This window comes from Panthera uncia, chromosome D2 (genome assembly GCF_023721935.1).
Source record: "Panthera uncia isolate 11264 chromosome D2, Puncia_PCG_1.0, whole genome shotgun sequence".
NCBI classification, from domain to species: Eukaryota; Metazoa; Chordata; class Mammalia; order Carnivora; family Felidae; genus Panthera; species Panthera uncia.
The window spans coordinates 73,327,559-73,346,004 of NC_064818.1; the positions used below are offsets into that span (position 1 = coordinate 73,327,559).

At 53.3% G+C, this 18,446-nt stretch overlaps 1 protein-coding gene across 1 annotated transcript in view; it reads left to right on the forward strand.

Moving 5' to 3' along the window:
* The window catches only part of GRK5 (G protein-coupled receptor kinase 5), a 211,967-nt gene that overhangs the window by 156,575 nt on the left and 36,946 nt on the right, over nucleotides 1-18,446 (forward strand). The window contains exon 4 of the mRNA XM_049646023.1: nucleotides 131-208. Within this exon, the coding sequence (XP_049501980.1) occupies nucleotides 131-208 (78 nt within the window). The remainder of the gene's footprint in view (nucleotides 1-130; nucleotides 209-18,446) is intronic.

Here is an 18,446-nt window from a genome sequence, read left to right on the forward strand (position 1 = left end):
CTTCCTGCCCTGTGGAGGAGGGATTAGTCCCTTGACCTCCATGGTGTCTTCTCGGGGGCCGCTGAGGTTGTGTAACCATGAGCAGCTCATGAGCAGTTCTGATACTGTTCTTGTGCTTTTTCTCTTTCAGGCAGAATATGAAGTTACTCCAGATGAAAAACTGGGGGAGAAAGGGAAGGAAATTATGACCAAGTACCTCACCCCAAAGGTAAGAGGCTGCCCCAACCCCCCAGCAAGAGGAAAAGGGAGTTCTTTTAGAGGAATTTGGGCCCTGGATCCGTGCCAGGCCACGTGGGGGGCTGTACAGCACATGTAAAGCACGCACAGCCACGGGGCTGCAGAGACCCCGTATCTCATCCTCCCCCAGCAAGTGCCCAAGACTGGCGAGGCCCAAGGCGGGTGGGCCTGGGTGGGGAGGCCTGCTCGCTGGGGCCCAATCCCCTCCAGGGACCCCATGATGGCCATACCCAAGGATTTGTAGCTGGACGGGTGGAGGCCTGGCCCAGCCGGGGTCAGGAGTGCCCAGAAGAAAGGGCACAGCGGGCGTGGTTTGGAGAGGCTGGTGTGGAGGGAAAGGGCCCAGGGGTGGGCAGGAAGGGAATGGAGTGGCAGAGGCCACATTGGGTGAATACATGCAGAACGTGGAGGACCCTAAAGTATGTTCTGGGTGTACTGATGGGAGAGGGGCGCCCACGGCCCTACCTCAGGAGCACCCACACCCCAATGCTGAAGGAACAGTACCAGCCCCTGGGGTCCTGGTGATCTTGGTTCCCTGGAACCTGTTCCTTCTCACCCCCAACTTGACGGATAAAGGTGGTCTCCATCTGGTTCAGAACTTGGCCTGGGAGCCTGGGGTTCTAGTGCCACTTTTTCTCCCCACACAATCCAGTCGTGTTCCCTCACTGGGCCTCAGTCTCCGTTTCTTAAATGTGGCCCTCCCTGCCAGACCCACCTTCTAGAGGTCTTACGAGTCTGAGTTGAGACCTGTACCCACACAGTTTTGGGTGTGTCCTGTACCCTTGTGGGCCAGCGGTGGCTTCCTCCTCCTCTGGGACTGGGCACGCCCTCTGTCCCAGGCTGCTGGTGGACTGGGGCTGCCACAGCCTGTGTGACGGGGTCCCGGCTGTTCACCGGTCCACACAGAGTGTGGCAGGGAGTAGCAACACAGGCGTGCAGATCAGGAAACGGCTTCAGCCCTGGTTTACCATGTGCCCTTGGTCCTCCTCTCCCGGGGTCTCAGTGTTCTTTGCCGTAAAGTGGGTGAGACTTGACCAGATAATGGCAGAGGGTCCCTGCAAAGGGGCTCATCGTGGACTCCGTTCTCCCAGCCTACACTGAATGACACGTGATTCACAAGATAAGAACCAAACAAGGAGAAAAATGGGAGATGCTTCAGTCAGAGAGAGAGGGGTGTTGCCAACGAGGCATAGAGACTCCCCGGATGTGACATTTAGCCCCTGATAAAAGACCAGCCCTGCCCCTACCTGCCTGCCACCTTGGGGGTGCTGCCCCGTGGCTGGTGTCCCTTCGCAGCCGCACCAAAGCAGGATGCAGTTACACTGGTTTTCGGCCGCTGCTCAGGGTGACTCCACTCAGACAGGGAGGGCTGTGGGCAGAACAATCCGGGTCACGTACAGCTCCTTCAGCACCAGGTGGCCTTCTGACAGCCAGCGACACCCTTGCAAAGGCATCCAGGGTGACCTCAGGGCTTTCTACCCACAGCAGCTCCTTCAGACTTTAAAATCAGGCCTCCTCTCCCCTGCTCGTACAGACTGTCTCTGCATATTTGTGTAGGTTTTAACTCCATGACATGAAAGTCCCTTGAAGTGGTACACCCCATCTTGATGTTCTCAGCAAGGGTCCCAGGGGGTCCTTGGCAGCTCTGGTCCCACCTCACACCCTTGCTGCCCTCTCGGGAGTTACGGAGGTCCGGGGGGCCCTGAGCGTGTGGGGTTCCCCCACCGCCAGGGTCTCTCGTACCACACCGAGTCCCGCTCTGGGTGCTCATCTCCAGCATCTGCAGGTGGCCAGGGGGCATCCCTGTGCAGTCTCACACCCGGAGATGTCTCCTGCGTCACTTCCTGCCACTCGTGCCGAGCCCTCACCCCTACTTGTCATTCTCTCGCTGCCTTCCCTTGGGGTCTCTCTGTTTCTGCTTCCTTCTGTCCGCGTGACGGGCAAGCGCTCACGGTACGTCGGCACATTTCAGAGATGAGAGGATTCAGTTCATAAAACGCCCCCGGACGCTGAGCGGGGCCGGCTCCCTCTGCACACGGCGTGGCCCTGGGCACATGTGGCTGCCCGCTCCGTCTGCGGGACCCCTGGGCAGCTCTGCCCTGCTTTGTTTCAGACACAGGCCTCTTTGGCGTCTATGGAAGCGCTCAGGTTGAAAGTGGTCAAGAAGGAGACGTGTCTGAGCGGGGTCCCTGTCCACCCACACTTACAGCTGCTGACGTGCGGCTTTTGACCTGGTCACCTCTTGAAACAGCAGGAACGCCTTGGGCATAAGCAGGGCCCAGAGGCCCGGGGAGGTGGGTGAGAGCAACAGCTCACCAGCTGAGCGCCCCCCAGGCGTTGTGTGTGCTGGCTTCCGTCTCTGGGACACGAGAGGTGGCCAGGTGGCGGCCAGGGCCCAGGGAGCCGAGTAACATGCTGCGGCCACTCAAACGCTAGAGTCTTCCGCTGCCCTCAGCAAAGACGGTTTCCTCAGTGCCTGAGCTTTGCCAGTCCGGCTCTGCATCTGCGCCCAGTTTGGGGCTGCCCGCCCGCTTGTCTTCCCCCAGACATGTGTTGAGGACCCACTGTGTGCAGACACGCTCACCTGATCCCTGCAGCTACCACGTGATGCGATTCTGTCGTCTCCGTCTTATGGTTGCGCCCGGGGAGGCTCAGGAGGGGCTGTCACCATCCCAGGTCACGCAGCTGGGACTTGAGCCCTTGGTCTTCACCCCGTGGTGCACTGTTTCCCACTCCTGGCCCCTCACTGCCCTCCTGCCACCCTGCCCGGGAGCATCTGCGGGCCTGGCTGTGATCCACAGTGAGGATGAAGTGTTCCTCTGCTCGGCCCTGCCAGCTCCTCGGGCCCATCCAAGGGCTGCTGCAGGGGACTGTTTCACTCTCTGCCGACCAGAAGCCTCTGCTGGTGGACCCCATCCCGCCCTCCAGACCTCCCTGCCCCTGCTCAGCGCTGCCTCCATTTCCTGGAGGGATGGGGCCCAGACTCCTCATCAGCTCAGATGGTTTTACAAGTGCCTCAGAGCCTGCCAACATTTTTTCCTTAAGTACTCCTCAATTTAAAGAATTTAAACCACACCATGTGTTATGGCCCAGGGGCCTGGGGGAGGTGGTCGAAGCAGTCCCATGGGGCGACTGTTTTCCTACAATAAATTTCACACTGCCTCCCAGTCCTTCCTGTAGACAATCTCTCAGGAGCCGTTTTCGCTTCTCAGTTCTGCAGATGGCCCCGGTGCTGGAGAGCCAGGGGCTGAGGCTCCGGCATTGGCCCTCAGGTCTTTGAACAACCCCCAGAGTCATTGTCCCCAAACCCAGACTGTCCTTACCTTGAGCCTTTCAAGGCGTAGCCCCCGTGTCTCAGCTCTAAGCAGCAATTCCAAAGGGTAGGCTGAAGGACACTGATCATCTGAGAAGCTCTGTGGGCAACTACGTGTGGGCAACACTATCTGCTGCATGTGCCCTTGTGAAAATTCACCTGGCACGTGAGCATCTCAAAGGCCCTAAGAAGTCCTGCAATAAAGAAACCTGTTTAACCGCAGACAAAGCATTTCCCAAACTTATTTGACCATAAAACCTTCCACCCTCCCGCCGCCCAAATTTTACACCCTGCTGAATACATCTGTGGCTACAGAACACATCCAAGGGGCTTCATGACCTGGTTTCCTTCTGCTTCAAAATGCTTTCTCCTGATACCCCTCCCACAGGCCCCACACTGGGCTTTGGCCCAGTCTCTTCTTGACGACCACATCTCGTTGTCCCTATTCAGGCCGTTCCCCACAAGACCCTTCACCTAGACCCTTACTCTGTTTTTCTCCCTTCCCTGTTCCTCAGCCTGATACCTTGGCTGCACACAGCCCCTTGCCACTGGTCAGATGCCATCACACCTACTTGGGCGGTCACCAAGCACGCCGCACTGTGTACTCATGCAAGTACATGAGGTCGGTGCTTCCGTGCCCCGGTGCAGGGGTTCTGAGGAGCCCGCCCTGCAGAGGGTGACACACATCAACGGGTCCGTCAGCGGCAATGTGACGGGAACAGTGGCGGAACTGTGCAAAGGGAAAAGGGAAGAGGGGAGGAGGATCCTGAGAAGCTGCCCCTAGACCACCCTGGACAAGCCAGGGAGGCTTCTGGGAGGTGAGGCAGCTGAATCAAATTTTAAGGTGATGAGGAGGAAGAGACCAGGTATGAATGAAAGGAAAGAAGGGCGTTTCATGGGCAAAGGTATAGAGGATCACCTGGGAATGTTTTGCCCCCCAGGGGACAGTTGGCAGAGACTGGAGATATTTTTGATTGGCACAACTGGGGGGAGGTGCTCCTGGCATCTAACAGGTAGGGGCCAGGGGTCCTGTTGAGCGTCCTACGATGCACGGGACAGCCCCATAACAAAGTAGTTTCTGACCCCAAATGTCAGTGGTGTTGAGGTTGAGAAACCCTGGTATAGACATGGGCAAGGGTGTAGCGGGAGTAGAAGGTAGGGGGATGGGGATCCCCTGGGCAGCAGGGCCTGGCAAATCATGCTGAGGAGATTGACAGCATCCTGGAGGCAGTGGGAGCCGTTTGCGGTTGAGGCTGGTTCCTCTGACCACATGGAGAACAGGGGATTGGTGGGGGGACTGGAGGCAGAAGACTAGGGAGCTGATGCAGGTGCCACGGGAGTGACTGTGACCCACGCTGGGACATGACAGCACGAGGGTCTTGGGAAATGTTAGCAGGAAGGAGTTCTTGGGGGCGGCCAGGTGTGGGGTGTGAAGGGGAAGGGCAGGAGACCCAGGTGACTCCTGGTTTTCATCCTGAGTCACTGAGTGGGTGCAGCGCCCCCAGGAAAGACAGAGGACATGGGACGAAGGTCATTGCTACTCACTGGGCAGAGATGGTGGCATCTGTTCTTTGTGGGTGTCCCCTGCACCTGCCAGTGCTGGACTCACGGCTTGCAATCATTGTGAGCTGCTTTGAATGAGACAGCGAGAGGGCCCTGGGAAGCTTCCTTCCGCGAGCCCCTCACCTCGTGTCCCTTGTGTCTTTTCTTGGGGAGCTGCCGCTTGGCTGGTTTTTGTTCCCCGGCGTCTGACATGGTGTGTTTGCTAGGAGTCTGGCTGGAAAATCCCTCTCGTTCTAAGTCAGAATTTATGCCTGGAGCTGAATTCTCACTCCCTGTGCGATGACGCCCTTCAAACCCTGGCTTGAAGGCTTCCTTCCTGAGAGGCAAGCCCACTCCTTGGATACTGCCCAGATCTTGCATCGGTTGGCCAGACATGGCCAGCTTTGCGCTGGGGGCTGTTGGAGACACCAGCCCTGGGTGGTGGGCTTTGGAATGCACCGAAAGCGGGGCTCTAACACAAGGGCGGCAGAGAGCTGCAAGAAGACCTTCTGGAACCAGGTCGACCTGGGTCGGAGGGCAGACTTGGCCTCTTTCAGCTGCGTGGCCTTGGGACAGTTACTAGGCTTCCAGCTGTCAAGTGGGTGGGGTGGTGGCGAGGGTCCCAAATGCCAGCAAGTACACAGCCCAGGGGCTGGTCCGTGTTAGACACTCGCTCAGTGGGGGCTAGCGTCTGACTTTCCCCCTCCTCTCTGTGCTTTCAGTACGAGGCTGTTGAATGAGGAAATCACTCAGACATGAACTCCAGCTGTGGGGTTGAGTGAGGCCAAGGAGGGGTCTGGAGGGCCCCCGGCCACAGAGGCTGGCCAGAGAGGCCAGGCTCGTTAGAAAGCGATACGTTCGTCAGGATGATTAATACTAGCCGCTACAAGAAACAACCCCCAAATCTCAGGGCCTTCGCACAACAGAGATCCTTTCTTTCTTAGGCACAATCCGATTGGGTCTTCAGCTCTCCTGGGTTGAAGACCAGGGGTCCTGGCTGCTTCTGTGGCCCCACCATCTTGAAGGTGTTGTCTCATGGTCACTGCCAAAGGGGAGGAGATGAGTGAAGGAAGCGCTCAAGCATGAACTGCCTTGTTAAAGCTCCCCTGGCCAGCAAGGGAGGTTGAAAGATTTGGGGGAGCATACGGAATATGTCTTTCTGCCTGCCTTCTCACCCCCCAAACCCCTAAACTGAAAACATTGTCTCTGTGGCAGGCTAGTCTCTGATGCTGGTGAGACAGCCATGAACATGGCGTGTCCTAGAAATAGTCAAAGGTATGTCAGCTTGGAGAAGCTGGCCCCCGGGGCAGATCAGATGTGTGTGCTGAGCTCTGTAGAGATCCAGGCGGCTCATCTTCCAGGTACCTGCAGACCAGAGGTGATATAGGTGTTCGGAGTGGTGGGGGGAGGGGCAGGCTTGCTCTGAGCTGGGGTGGACCAGGAAGTAGTTTTAATTATAGTAATAAATAACAATATGTGATCACGAAAGCATCCATCACTACAGACTTTAAAATATTGGCTTTACGGAGATATAATTCACATACCTTAAAAGTTATCCTTTTAAAGTGTGCAGTTCAGTGGTTTAAAATATTCACAGAGTTGTACCACTATCACCACTATTTGCATCCAGGACATTTTATCACCCCCAATAGAAACTCTACTCATTAGCAGTCACCCCCTGTCTCCCTTTCCTCCCAGCCCCTGGCAAAAACTAACCTACTTCCTGTCTCTGGGGACTTGCCTGTTCTGGACATTTCATATAAATGGAGTCATAGAGCGCGTGCCTTTTGTATCTTCTTCTACTCAGTATAATGTTTCAGGGTGTACCCGTGTTGTAACATATTTAAGTACTTCATCCTTTTTCATGGCTGGATAGTATCCCACTGTATGGATAGACCCCATTGTTTTTATCTTGTCACCAATGGATGGACACTTGGTTTGTTTACACTTTGGGGCCATAACGAAAAACATTGCTGTGAACATTTGTGTACAGGTTTCTTCCTGGACATGTGTTTTCATCCCCCTTGGAGAGATACTTAGGAGTGGAGTAGCGGGTCACAGGGTAACTCGGTGCTTAGTCATGTGAGGAACTGTCGAGAATACTCTGGAAGGGGCTGCGCCATTTTGCATTTCCCCCCGGCTGTGCATGAGGGTTCCCGTTTCTCTGCATCCTCGCCAGCACTTGCCATTTTCCCTCTTTTTAATATTATTCATCGTAGAGGGTGTGAAATGGTATCTCGTGGTGGTTTTGATTTGCATTTTCCTGATGACTGACGATGCCGAACGCTGTTTCATGTGCTTATCGGCCATTTGTGGATCTTCTTGGGAGAACTGTCTATTCAGACCCTTTGTTCATCTTTAAATTAGGTTGATGATCTTCTTAAAGTTGAATCCTAAGGCTTCTTTGTATGCTCTGCATACGAGTCGTTTATCAGATATGTGACTTGCAAATATTTTCTCCCATCCTGTGAGTGGTCCTTTTACTTTTGTGATAGTGTCCTCTGAAGCGCAACGGGTTTTAATTTTGATAAAATTCAGATTCAGTTTTGTTACTTGTTTTTAAATGACTTGCTTCCACTTTGTCTTATCTATCCTTGTCAGAAGGCCTCGGGGTTTTGGGGAACAGGGTGCATATGGGGACAAATAAATCATAGTGCACGTTAGGCGCATGAATCTGGCTTCCCCTGGAGAACCAAAGCCCCATTGCCAGTTGGGAAAAGCAGGGCCAGGCACGGTCCTTCACGAATATTCAAAAAGTCCCTCTATATTTCTTAGGCTGTCTGTGTCCAACACTGCAACGCCACCTTACACACCTGCTCTTGGCTCCTTCTATAGCAACGCTCCAAGCTGGGTATTAGTGTACCCATTTTACAGGTCAGGCAGCCAAGGTCGGGGAAAGGAAGAGGCTGGTTTAGAATTGTGGGGGCAGGGCTTCAGGCGAGTCCCCGAGTGTCCCGCGTCAGCCATGTTGTTTGTAGGACGTCTCGCCATGATTCATTTTAACTGGGCTCGTAAGCAGTTGTGCTGGGCCTCCGTCTTTGAGCTGTGCCAGCCCAGTCACTGAGGCCTGGCAGATGGCACCCAGTTTCGATGTGGGTTTGCTAGGTAGCAAAAGGGGTAGCTCAGACCTGGTGGTGGGTTCTGCTGAAAGGGCCTGGACACCAAGGTGCACTGGTAGGTTGGGTCAGCCTTCTGGCATGAACCGGCTTGGCAGCCTCTGTGGGATGCTGGGAACGCCCAGGGCGGGCAGCTTCTAGAGGGCACTTCTTGCCGGAGGTCTGCCGGCAGGATATTGTTCTCTGGGCCCCACATAGACACATGCCTCTTTGCTTCTATAAACAATGATAGGGTAAAGCAGGGAAGTTTGTTCTCGTTAAGGGGAAGTTACCCATCAGCCTGAGTTTTTGCACAAAAGAAATCTATTCCTAGTGCTGGTGTGGCTCTCCGGAAAACATCCACCTTTTAAAAAGTAGAGAGCTTGAATGAAAGGAAATAATAATTATTCCGAGTTCCTCTTTCTCTGGCCCCTTGTCCCCTGCTCACTTCACTGGCGCCTCCCCCTTCCCGACCCGGGAAGCAGATCAGCAGTCAGCTAGCCCAGGCTGGCTAGCTTCTTGGTGGGGACAGCTCCTCGGCCTTTGAGGAAGGCAGTCGGTGGCTTCAGTCCTTGCCCTGAAGAGCACACAGAGCCCCAGTTCTGCCCCTTCCAGCCCTACATCCTTGGAGCCTCAGTCTCCCCATCTGAGTATCATGGCCATCCTTCATTCCTTTATAAAAAAAATTTTTTTAACGTTTATTATTTATTTATTTAGAAATTTTTTAATGTTTATTTTTGAGAGAGAGACAGAGACAGAGACAGAACATGAGCGGGGGAGGGGCAGAGAGAGAAGGAGACACAGAATCTGAAGCAGGCTCCAAGGCTCTGTGCGACAGCTCAGGCTCCAAGGCTCCAAGGCTCCAAGGCTCTGAGCTGTCGCACAGAGCCTGATGTGGGACTCAAACCCACAAACTGTGAGGTCATGACCTGAGCCGAAGTCTGGCGCTTAACTCACTGAACCACCCAGGCACCCTTATTATTTATTTTTTGTGAGAGAGAGAGAGAGAGAGAGAGAGAGAGTGCAAGGGAGGGTCAGAGAGAGAGAGGGAGACATAGAATCTGAAGCAGACTCCAGGCTCTGAGCTGTCAGCACAGAGCCTGATGTGGAGCTTGAACTCATGAACCGTGAGATCATGACCTGAGCTAAAGTTGGACACTTAACTGACTGAGCCACCCAGGCGCCCCCCCCCCCCATCCTTCATTGTTGCTGTGCCTTCACAGATTTTGCTGAATCTGCATACCAACCTTACACTTGTTTATAGTTTTTTTTTTTTTCTTTTAAGTTAACTCATGTCTTTCTGTTTAATTTAAAATAAATGAGTTTCGGGGCACCTGACCGGGTCAATCGGTGGAGCATGCAACTCTTGATCTTGAGGTTGTAAGTTTGGGCCCCACGTTGGGTGTAGAGATTACTTAAAAATAAAATCTTTTAAAAAATAAAGTTTCAGAAGAAACTTGTATTCAGGAACATGCCTGGAAAACCAGTATTTGTTTGTCGTACAGAAAGACAACTGGGAAAGTGGCATTAAATCCTAGCTGGATCCTCTTGTGCCTGCCTAAGGCTCTGAGCCTAAGGCCACCTTTCTCTTTGTTTGAAAGGGAGATTAGTGAGTATGGGAGAGGTGTTAGCAAGATGGTGGTATCACACCGAGACTTTCTTCTTGATGACAGGAGGCTCAAAGGAGAATTGAAAAGGGAATACCTTGTTCACCGAGAGCGATTCAGATTATTGTGTCCCTACACCTCCTAAGACCATCTCATCATCTTCGGAAAATGCTGGGCTGGCTAACTGTCAGTTTCCCAGCTGTGATGCATTTTATAAATGCTGGCCTGTTGTTAGGGAAAGCATGATCTAGAGCAAGGAGCACTGGACTGGGAGACAGGCTCATTCCCCATCTCCCTTCCTGCAGTCTGTGGTCTGGGGGGGAGCTGGCTTGGAGTCTGCCTAACCATCTAACCAAGCCTTGGTCACCAGGGTAATAACCCAAGGCATGGGATATGGGGGGCTTGGGCAAATCCCTCCCTTCCATGTGCCTGCCCCATCCTTCATGGGGTTTGGGCTTCCAGACACTAGTCCCGGACCCAGCATTTCATCTCTGCTAGACTGATTGGCCCTCATCTGTCTCCCAGCACCTGGAACAACATCTCTATCCTGTTGTCAATGAACCCAGGGAGCTCGGAGTCTGCCTTCGCTTGAGCCCCTCCTGAGCAGCATGCGGCTGGGCAGCTGGCTGGGCTGGAGGGGCAGCTGGGCCATGCACCCTGGCTTTTCCCGCTTTTTGCCACAGCACTGCAAAAAGACTCCCAGAAGAGGACTGAAAAGGAAACTCAAGAGAGCAACTTCTGGAGTTTTCTCCAGCAGTGGGGAAGTGGAGGCTGGGTCTCTTCCTCTTCCAGTTTTGGGAACAGCAGAGAGCGGAATTCAAAACGAATTGTGCTTACTAGCTATCAGGGGCAAGACAGAAGGGATCTAGCATCTATTGAGCAACTACTGCATGCCTGGAACTCCGTGTCCCTGTTGTACTCAGTCCTCATAACAGCCAGCTGAAAGGAGGAGAAATGAGAGCTCAGAGGGGTTGAGTAATTGCCCAAGAACACCAAGCTTGAGCAGAGTGGGGAATTGAACCCGGGCCTGAGCTCCAAATTCTGCCCTCTTCTCACTCCCCTCACAGCCAGATGCCTCCTCTCCCTGGGCCTCAGTTTCCATCAGTAGAGTGAGGAGGTTGGCCATCCAACTCCACATCCCTCTACATCTAGGGACGGCTCTCACTCTGTGCCAGACAGGAGTCCAAGGGCTTTAAAGAACTCACTTAATCCTCACATCTACCCCCATGGATTACTGTCTCCATGTCAAAGGTGAAGAGATGAAGACACAGAGAGGTTGAGTAACTCTCTGAAGGTCTCGGGGATGGGGGAAGCTGAGACTTCAGAGTCTGTGCTCTTGACCCTACCCATCCTGCTCTCTTACGATGACCTAATCTGGCTCTTGGGCTCTGCTTAAGTCTCTTCTTGATTGAAAGTTTGTTAATGACCCAGAAGCACTCACCAGGGAGCTAGGGTGCTGTTTGGAGAACAGCAGGGCCTATGAGGGCTCATTTGAAATTCACCCCAGTGCCTACCACAGCACCACTCCCGATGAAGGGCCCCCTGCTGCTTAAGCCGCCTTCTTGAATGGAGGCCTGAGCCTCAGAAATGCTGGTACGTTGGGAGAGTTGCTGAGAGCCCATCCTGCAGGATCATTCCTCTAGTTTACACTGAGGGGACAGAGGATACCTCCCGGGGTGGGCCATGGCATCCAGGGGAATCTCATAGGCCACCTAATCCATGGCCTTGCAAATAGCTTTAGCTAAAGATTCATAGTATGTAAAGACACAGACCAGGGGCACCTGGGTGGCTCAGTCGGTTGAGCATCCGACTTCGGCTCAGGTCACGATCTCGAGGTTCGTGAGTTCGAGCCCTGTGTCGGGCTCTGGGCTGATGGCTCAGAGCCTGGAGCCTGCTTCCGATTCTGTGTCTCCCTCTCTCTCTGCCCCTCCCCCATTCATGCTCTGTCTCTCTCTGTCCCAAAAATAAACGTTAAAATAAATAAATAAATAAATAAATAAATAAATAAATAAAGACACAGACCAGCTGCAGTTGAGCAGCCTGGGGGCTGGACTCCCTTTTGCCTCCATCCCCATCCCCTATCTTTTAAAGAACACTTCGGGGTCGGGGGGCACCTGGGTGGCTCAGTGGTTGAGTGTCCGACTCTTGACTTCAGCTCAGGTCACGGTCTTGTGGTTCATGGGATCGAGCCCTGCGTTGGGCTCTGCACTAACAGCATGGAACCTGCTTGGGATTCTCTCTCTCCCTCTGTCTCTGTTCCTCCCCCACTCATTCTCTCTCTCTCTCTCTCTCTCTCTCTCTCTCTCTCAAAAAGAGTAAACTTAAAAGAAAATAAAGAACACTACTGGCTTGGTGGAACCCAGCTTTAAGACCAGAACTAAGCCCAACTTCTCATTCCCTACGTGAGGGGACTGAGGCCCAAAGAGGGGCTGCACCCTTCCCCCATAAGTGTCACATGGCTTGGAAGAGGAGACTGGAATGTTCCTTGCCAGGCTTTCCCCAACCCTACGCTGGAAGCTTGGTGAGAAGACACCAGAAGGAACTGACTTCATTTTCCAGTTCCTACTGTCGTTGGCCTGCAGCTGGGCCTGAATTCCCCCGAGGCTCTTATTCTTCTGTGTCTAAATACGGGGACCTTTGCTGCATCCGAGCCAAGCAGAGAAGCTGCTGGTGCCGGAAGTTCCACCATGTAATCATCCGTGTTTTTAAATGGAGACACTTGAAGGGGGAATCGTTAACTCTTTTCTAAGAGTGGATTCTAAGACAGGGGTGGGGGGGCTATGTGAACAAGTAAGGTTAATTTAGTACCGACTGTATGCTATATGCTCTGTACCTCTCTCTCGTCCCATCTTCATGGCAGTCCCGCAGCCTGGATGCACTTGACCCTTCTGTGTTGGGCAGAGGTCTCTCGCTATTGAGAGGGCAGGCTGGGAGAGTTGAACACAGGGACTCCAACAGGTACCTGTATGCAGGTATATATATATAGCAGCACTATTCATTCAGTCTTCAGAAGGTGGAAAGGACCCAGTGCCCGTCAACAGATGAATGGATAAACAGAACATGGTCTGTCCACCCAGTGGAGTATTATTCAGCCATAAATAGGAACAAAGTCCTGACATAGGCTACCACGTGGGTGAACCTTAAAGACATAATGCAAAGTGAAGGAAGCCAGACATAAAAGGCCACACATTGTATAATCGCACTTATGTGAAATGTCAATATAGGCAAATCTGTCGAGACAGAAATAGATTAGAATTTACCGGGGGCCCATGGGAGGGAGAGATAGGGTGTTACTGCATAACGGGGTGATGAGAAAATTTTGGAAAAAGATGGCGGGTGATGGTTGTCATTATAAATATAATTATCACCACTGAGCTGTACTCTTTAAAAATGGTGGAAATGGCCATTTTTATGTTACATATATTTTATGATAAAAGAAAAAGATCAACAACAAAAAAAGTGAAGCTGAGATATAAGCCCAGTCTATCTGATTCAGAGCCTGTGATCTTTCTCCTCCACGGTGCTGTCTTCTCAAAAGTTAACCAGAGATAGGGGTGCCTGGGTGGCTCGGTCGGTTAAGCGTCCGACTTCAGCTCAGGTCACGATCTCACGGTCTGTGAGTTCGAGCCCCGCGTCGGGCTCTGTGCTGACCGCTCAGAGCCTGAAGCCTGTTTCAGATTCTGTGTCTCCCTCTCTCTCTGCCCCTCCCCTGTTCATGCTCTCTCTCTGTCTCAAAAATAAATAAACGTTTAAAAAAAAAAAAAAAGTTAACCAGAGACAGACTTTGCCCCAAATCAGTGTCCCAGGTGCTGCAGGAATGAGCAGGTCTGGGAATACCAGGGTGCTGCCATCTGTAGGCTGTACGTGCTGGCTGCTCTTTCCTGGCCCTTATCCAGCTGCTGGCCCTGAACCTGAGGCTTGGCTTTCACTCTGCCCCGGGTCATTAGCACTGTCTCTTGTCCGAGTCTCCCCGCACAGCCCTTTTAACGACTGTGCATTTGTCCTTCAAAGAGACATACTTATCTTTCTCCCCTAACCTTTCCTGGAAAACAAATTCTCTTTGCCCGCAGCCTGACTTCTTTTCAGCTCCTTCTGACATCCTGGAGGCAAACATGCCAGCCCGGGCTCCTCACAGCATGCCCGTCTGGGTCCCTTTCCTTTCTCGTGACCCTCCAGGTCAGAAAATTGGATGCTCCTTTGATGCCGATGGAGCCAGCTCTGCCTCCAATCCCCATTCCTGAGTGTGTGTATAGTATTTCCTGCCCGGCATTCCTGTCTTTAGAGTGGCTGGAGACAGAGCAGTCGGCCTTAGGGTTCCTGAGGACGCCCGCCCTCCCCCACCTCCCCAGATCTGCCCTGGGTGGGCAGCGATGCTGGGCTCTGTGCTGCCTGTTCTCCGCTGACTGTGTAGCCTGACGGGCCCCTCCCCGTCCCTGGGCCTTGGGCAGAGAAATGACATCATGGGGGGTAGGGGGTGGGGGGTTTCGGTTAAATTCCCTGGATCTTTGGAAATTCCTGCCCCTCCTTCACTCCCAAGCCCCACGGAATGAAATCTTCACTGGAGAAATACCTTCCGAGGCCAAGATATTTCCAACACAACTTCAGACTGAAGCCGGTTTGGAAGCCGGGGAACGGGAGGGTGTTTTGGAAGATGGAAAGTTGGCTTGCTGTGCCCGCGCCTCTCACGCACAAGGAATGAAGGACACTCCCTGCCCTGAGCGTCCTGCACGCCAGCCCCTTCGGACCAGAGCACCACTCATGAGTTACCTGCATGCGGCTGCACTGACCCAGAGGACAGGGGGCTGGATTCAAACAACTCGCCAGGAAAAGTCACGCTTCTCTGGGTCCCGACAGCCAGTGTGTGCGGCCTGCGGGTAAACAGCACATCCTCCCCCATCCAATGCTTTGCGCCCACAGGTCGTGACCGGGGATTATCAAATTGACAGAGCCCGGCTGGCCCCTCACTCCATGTCCAGACGCGTTTCATTCTGTTAATTATCGTCTCTTGCTTTTGACGTAAAGAGTCAAGGCCTGGGTCAGGGTCACTCATGTATTTTCCTCTTTCTCATTAAAATTGCCCAGCTCTCGGGGCCCCTGGCTAAATTCTGCCGATGTTTAAAAATGTCCTGTCTCTCTCTCTCTCCGTGACCCCTAAAAATCCTTCCTCCCGATTTCTGCAAAGCCACTTGAACAGCAAAGGAAATACGGGTCAAGCCCCTTTAAGCCCCAATCTGCTTTTCCGTTTTTGAAGGGTTGTGGCCATTTCTCAAGGGCTGTGTTTCTCCACTTTGCTGACCCAGGAGACGTGACACCTTGTGACTTGGGGCGTCCAGGTCAGCAGGGGCACTGTCCGAAAGGGTGGTAAGCCCGTTCAGAGGCAGCAGGCTCGCTCAGAGCACTTCCAGGCCTCACAGCCCTTCACTCAGTTGGTGACCTCTGTGAGTCTGCTGTTTGGGGTCCTCAAAGACAATGCTACCATCTTAAATTTGTCCAGAAATTTTTGCCACGGGACAAGAATTGATTTTGTTTTTAAGCTTTTTTTATTTTTGAGAGAGAGAGAGAGAGAGAGAGAGAGAGAGAGAGCGCACACGCGAGCCCGAGATGGGGAGGGGCAGAGAGAGAGAGATAGGGAGAGAGAATTCTAAGCAGGCTTCAGACTCTCAGTGCAGAGCCTGATGCAGAGCTCGATCCCACAAACCATGAGATCATGACGTGAGCCAAAATCAAGAGTCAGATGCTTAACTGACTGAGCCACCCAGGCGCCCAAGAATGGATTCTTCTAGAGTGCTGGGCTTCTCACAATACTTCAGTGTGCAAATGCCAGGACCTAAAAGCAGGAAAGGTCCTCCTCCTCATTGCTTAACCAAGCCCCCTGCATCCTCGGGGACTTAGTCGGACCTCACCGGTGATCAGCCTTGAAGCCACTTGTGTCCTGATGATACTGCCTCTCTGAGCTCTTCTCCTGGGGGCTGAGAGGCTGCACCACGCTCTTAGTCTCTTAGCCATCCTTAGTCCCCGGCAGTCTTGAACTGCTTCCTGCCATTGGCCGAGTAAGTTGGTCTATGAGGTCCTTGGGATGCAACTCATGACCTGAGCTCAGAACAGACACTCAGGGAACCTATGTGGCTGACGGACTAATTCGGCTCAGACTCCAGCAGGAGAGGTGGGGAGCTCCTTGCTTCTGACTGTTCACAGGCACCTCCTCAGCTCTGCTTCCAAAGACAGCTCCCATCCCTTGCAGTGTCCTCCTGGCCTGGTGGGGTAACCAGCTATCTCCAGACTCACCTCCAAAGTGGTACAAGAGACTGTTCCTCGGGGGCGCCTGGGTGGCTCAGTCTGTTGAGTGTCTGACTTCAGCTCAGGTCACGCTCACGCTCCGTGAGTTCGAGCCCCGCGTCGGGCTCCGTGCCGACGGCTCGGAGCCCGGAGCCTGCTTCGTATTCTGTGTCTCCCCCTCTCTCTGCCCCTCCCCTGCTCGTGCTGTGCCTCTCTCCGTCTCAAAAATAAATGAAAACATTAAAAAAAACTTTTTTAATAGATAAATAAAGAGACTGTTACTCAAAGAATGAAGGAGATGGCCAGGGTGGTCCCGTGTATCTGCATCATAATGGGATCGTGGGCCTTACAGAGGACGCCAGGCTACTTCTCAACAATGTCAGGGTATTGCCTTCTGAACCTTCTCCCCTTTCCACGAGAAGCTCCAGGGAGCCCCGTGAGCTCCTCAGACTCTGGGTCTTTAGCTGTTCACCACGGAAAGACAAAGGTGAAGATCGGTCTCCTGAAGACTTGGTAGCAGACAGAAGGTGGACTCCTGGGTGTGTCTCCAGAGAAGGCCCCTGTGAGACAAAGTGCTGTCCATTGGAAATGAGGGAAGATCCAGGTGTCGTGGGGACTGAAGCTGAAATAACTTGGAGACGGTCCTCATTCCAAAAAGGAAGAGAAGATGAGGTGCAAAAGCATTTCCTGAGAATGAGAAAAGAAATCACAACAAATGACTGGAGCCTCGGAGACTCGGGCCCTTTTTATCCGAGATCTCAGTTTACCCAAAGTGAGTGAAGTGAGTATCTCAGTGCCTGTGCAGAAACGCTTCCCTCCCACCTAGAGCTCTCGGTGGCTCCCAGGACAGCAAGCAAAGGGCTCCACAGCTTAAGCTTTCTCTGCTTCGGGGAATCGCTTCTGACTGGAGACTGCGCCCACCCTGAAGGGAAGCGGTGAGCTCCCTTAGAACTCAAAAGGGGCACAATGGGACTTGTCGTTTTTTGGCTTCTACCCCCGGGACCTCTGGCCACCGGCTGCCTGTCCAGCCTGTGTCTCTGCCCAGTGGGGCTACATCTGGCACGGTGCTCGGGCCTTAAAGCCCACCAATCAGGCTGACCACGTGGACCCTCGGGGAGGCATTGGGGACGGTTCAGCTGAGAGCCAGAGGGTCCAGACACCAAGCCTTGAGTGGAGGGAGCCACAGCCCCACGGCGCTTTGCTCACGAGCATTTGTCTGGGCTGATTTATTTCTTCCCCCCGGTGGCCAAGAAAACAAAACCCTGACTTTGTCCTTCGGTTCTATTCTCATTTGGGGCTCGCGGATTGTGTCTGCTTCCCGGCCGTGGTCAGAGGGAGGAACTGCTCGACAGTGGCTTTTGCACATGGCACTGAAGGTTTTGATTAAAAAGGTGGGATAGTGGTGCTTTTTCTTCCTGCCAGCTGGACCTCACATCCACCCTCGAGTGAGGAAACTCTCTGTCCAAGGCTGCCGTTCAGGAAACTCCCTCCTTTGTCTTCTTGGTCAAGATTGTACAAGCAGGTTTCATTTCAAGCCAGGATTTGGGGTTAAAAGGAGCCCTGCCCCGCCCGCCTCCTGCCAGTCCTGGTTCCCATCCCTGGAGTCAGGGGGGCTGGGCTGAGTTCGCAGAGTTTAGAAGCAGCCGACTTGAGAGGTGACGGGGAAGGAAACGCAAGGAGAGAGGAAAGGTCTGGTGGCTCGGGTCGTGTTTGGGGGGTCCTCCCTGCCCTACCGCCTCCTTTTACACGTCGTGAACTCGTCCGCGTTATTGGCGGCAAGCGGCAGATGCCTAACTCCCAGTTGCTCAAACAAAGGAGGAATTTATGGGGAGGGTGGGGATATGATGAAATGAAACCGGAGGGAGACACAGCTGTGCTTGGGCCGAGGGACCCGGGCACCGGGATCTGCCCCCGAGGGCAGCTCCCGGTTCTCCCCCAAGCCTCCAGCCCACAGTTTCTGCCCGAGGCAGGCGCTCCCAACCAGTTGTAACTAAGAACATCTCGAAGAACTCCGGCCTGGTTGTCGCAAAGGCAGGGTAGACCAGATGACCTCATGAGGGTATTACTACTTCTTCTTTTCTTTTTTTTAATTAAAAAAGAAATTTTTTTAATGTTTATTTACCTTTGAGAGAGAGAAAGAGACAGAGCACGAGCAGGGGAGGAGTAGAGAGAGAGGGAGGCACAGAATCCAAAGCAGGCTCCAGGCTCTGAGCTATCAGCACAGGGGCTTGAAGTCACGAGCCGTGAGATCATGACCTGAGTCCGAAGTCTGATGCTTAACCGACTGAGCCACCCAGGCGCCCCTCATGAGGGTACTTCTGATGGACAAGACATCGTTGCTCTCTGCTTCCCTCTTCCCTGCTATAAATGTGAATG